Source organism: Coturnix japonica, linkage group LGE22C19W28_E50C23 (genome assembly GCF_001577835.2).
Source record: "Coturnix japonica isolate 7356 linkage group LGE22C19W28_E50C23, Coturnix japonica 2.1, whole genome shotgun sequence".
In the NCBI taxonomy this organism is placed as follows: Eukaryota; Metazoa; Chordata; class Aves; order Galliformes; family Phasianidae; genus Coturnix; species Coturnix japonica.
The window spans coordinates 32,220-34,412 of record NC_029544.1 but is presented as its reverse complement, the minus strand read 5'-3'; the positions used below and the strand labels follow the sequence as shown (position 1 = coordinate 34,412).

General features: G+C 60.1%; 1 protein-coding gene across 1 annotated transcript in view; it reads left to right on the top strand.

Moving 5' to 3' along the window:
- Positions 1–226: 226 nt before the first annotated feature.
- The window catches only part of NR4A1 (nuclear receptor subfamily 4 group A member 1), an 8,416-nt gene continuing 6,449 nt past the window's right edge, over positions 227–2,193 (top strand). The window contains exon 1 of the mRNA XM_015886871.1: positions 227–2,162. Within this exon, the coding sequence (XP_015742357.1) occupies positions 1,446–2,162 (717 nt within the window). The 5' untranslated portion in view covers positions 227–1,445. The remainder of the gene's footprint in view (positions 2,163–2,193) is intronic.

Below are 2,193 nucleotides of genomic sequence, written 5' to 3'. Positions count from 1 at the left end.
TGGGTGCCCCTGATGTCAATGGGTGCCCTCGATATTGATGGGTTCCCCCTGATATCAATGGGTCCCCCTGATATTGATGGGTGTCCCCAATATTGATGGGTTCCCCCCATATTGATGGGTGCCCCAATATTGATGGGTTCCCCCCATATTGATGGGTGCCCCGATATTGATGGGTGCCCCCGATATCAATGGGTTCCCCCCAATTAATGGGTGCCCCCCCTATTAATGGGTGCCCCCCATATCAATGGGTTCCCTCCAATTAATGGGTGCCCCCGATATTGATGTGTCCCTCCGATGTCGATGGGTTCCCTCGATGTCGATGGGTGCCCTCGATATTGATGAGTTCCCCCCATATTGATGGGTGTCCCCAATATTGATGGGTGCCCCCAATATCGATGGATGCCCCCCGATGTCAATGGGTGCCCCCGGGGCTGATGGGTTCCCCCAATATTGATGGGTGCCCCCGATGTGGTGGGTGCCCCCCATACTGATGGGTGCCCTCGATATCAATGGGTTCCCCCCATATTGATGGGTGCCCCCGATGTCGATGGGTGCTCTCGATATTGATGAGTTCCCCCGATATCGATGGGTCCCCTCAATGTCAATGGGTGCCCCCGATATCGATGGTTCCCCCCGATATCAATGGTTCCCCCCGATATCGATGGTTCCCCCTGATATTGATGGGTTCCCCCCATATTGATGGGTGCCCCCAATGTCGATGGGTTCCCCCCATATTGATGGGTGCCCCTCGGGGCTGATGGGTGCCCCCTATGTCGATGGGTGCCCCCGATATTGATGAGTTCCCCCAATATTGATGGGTGCCCCCGATATCTATGGGTTCCCCCGATGTCGATGGGTGCTCTCGATATTGATGAGTTCCCCTGATATCGATGGGTCCCCTCAATGTCAATGGGTGCCCTCGATATTGATGGGTGCCCCCAATATCGATGGGTCCCCCCAATACTGATGGGTCCCCCCAATATTGATGGGTGCCCCCAATATACATGGGCCCCCTGATATCGATGGGTGCCCCCAGTATTGATGGGTGCCCCTGATGTGGATGGGTCCCCCTGATATTGATGGGTGCCCCCAATATGGATGGGTTCCCCCGATGTCAATGGATGCCCCCAATATTGATTGGTCCCCCCGATATCGATGGGTACCCCCAATATCAATGGGTGCCCCCGATATTGATGGGTTCCCCCAATATCGATAGGTGCCCCCCAATGTCGATGGGTGCCCCCGATATTGATGAGTTCCCCCAATATCGATGGGTGCCCTCGATATTTATGAGTTCCCCCAATATTGATGGGTGCCCCCAATATCGATGGGTCCCCCTGATATTGATGGGTGTCCCCAATATTGATGGGTTCCCCCCATATCAATGGGTTCCCCCTTTACCGCTGGTTCCCCACCCGCCCTGACCCCTCTCTCCCCCCGCAGCCATGCCCTGCATCCAGGCTCAATATGGCACATCCACCCCCGGCCCCTGCGATCGCTGCCCTACCGACCTGCTGAGCCCCGACGGCGGCCGATACCCCCTGGAAGTGGCCGGTTCCGACCCGACGGGTTCCCCGTCCCTGCCCGGCTTCAGCACGTTCATGGAGAGCTACGGGGGGGAGCTGGACGCCTTCCTGTGCCAGCTGCCGGCCGGGGGGCAACACGCGGCTCTGTACGGCTGTTACCCCCTGGGGCAGCACGACGAGACCCTCTGCTCATCCTCATCCTCATCCTCGGACTGTTACGGCAGCTCCTGCTCCGTCCCATCGCCGAACTTCGCCCCTCCCCAAGCTCCGGGTTGGGACGGTTCCTTCGGGCCGTACTCACCCGGTTACGACTGCGGGCGACAATGGGGTGAAGGGCTGAAAGGCGGCGGGTCTCAGCCCCAATTCTTCTTCACGCCCCCCAACCCCGTGGGTTCCCCCAAGGACCCCCGGCTGATGGACGCGGAGCCCTTTGTTCTGCCCCACGGAGCAGCGGGGCCTTTCCCCGGGTTACCCCTCGCCCCCACGTCGCCGTTGTTGGAGGGTCCCCCGCTGCCCCCCGCCCCTAAAAGTCGCGGTCCCGGAGCGGCCGAGGGACGATGCGCCGTTTGTGGGGACAACGCGGCGTGCCAGCACTACGGTGTGCGGACCTGCGAGGGCTGCAAGGGCTTCTTCAAGGTGAGGGGGGGGCTGTGCATGGGGGGGGGCT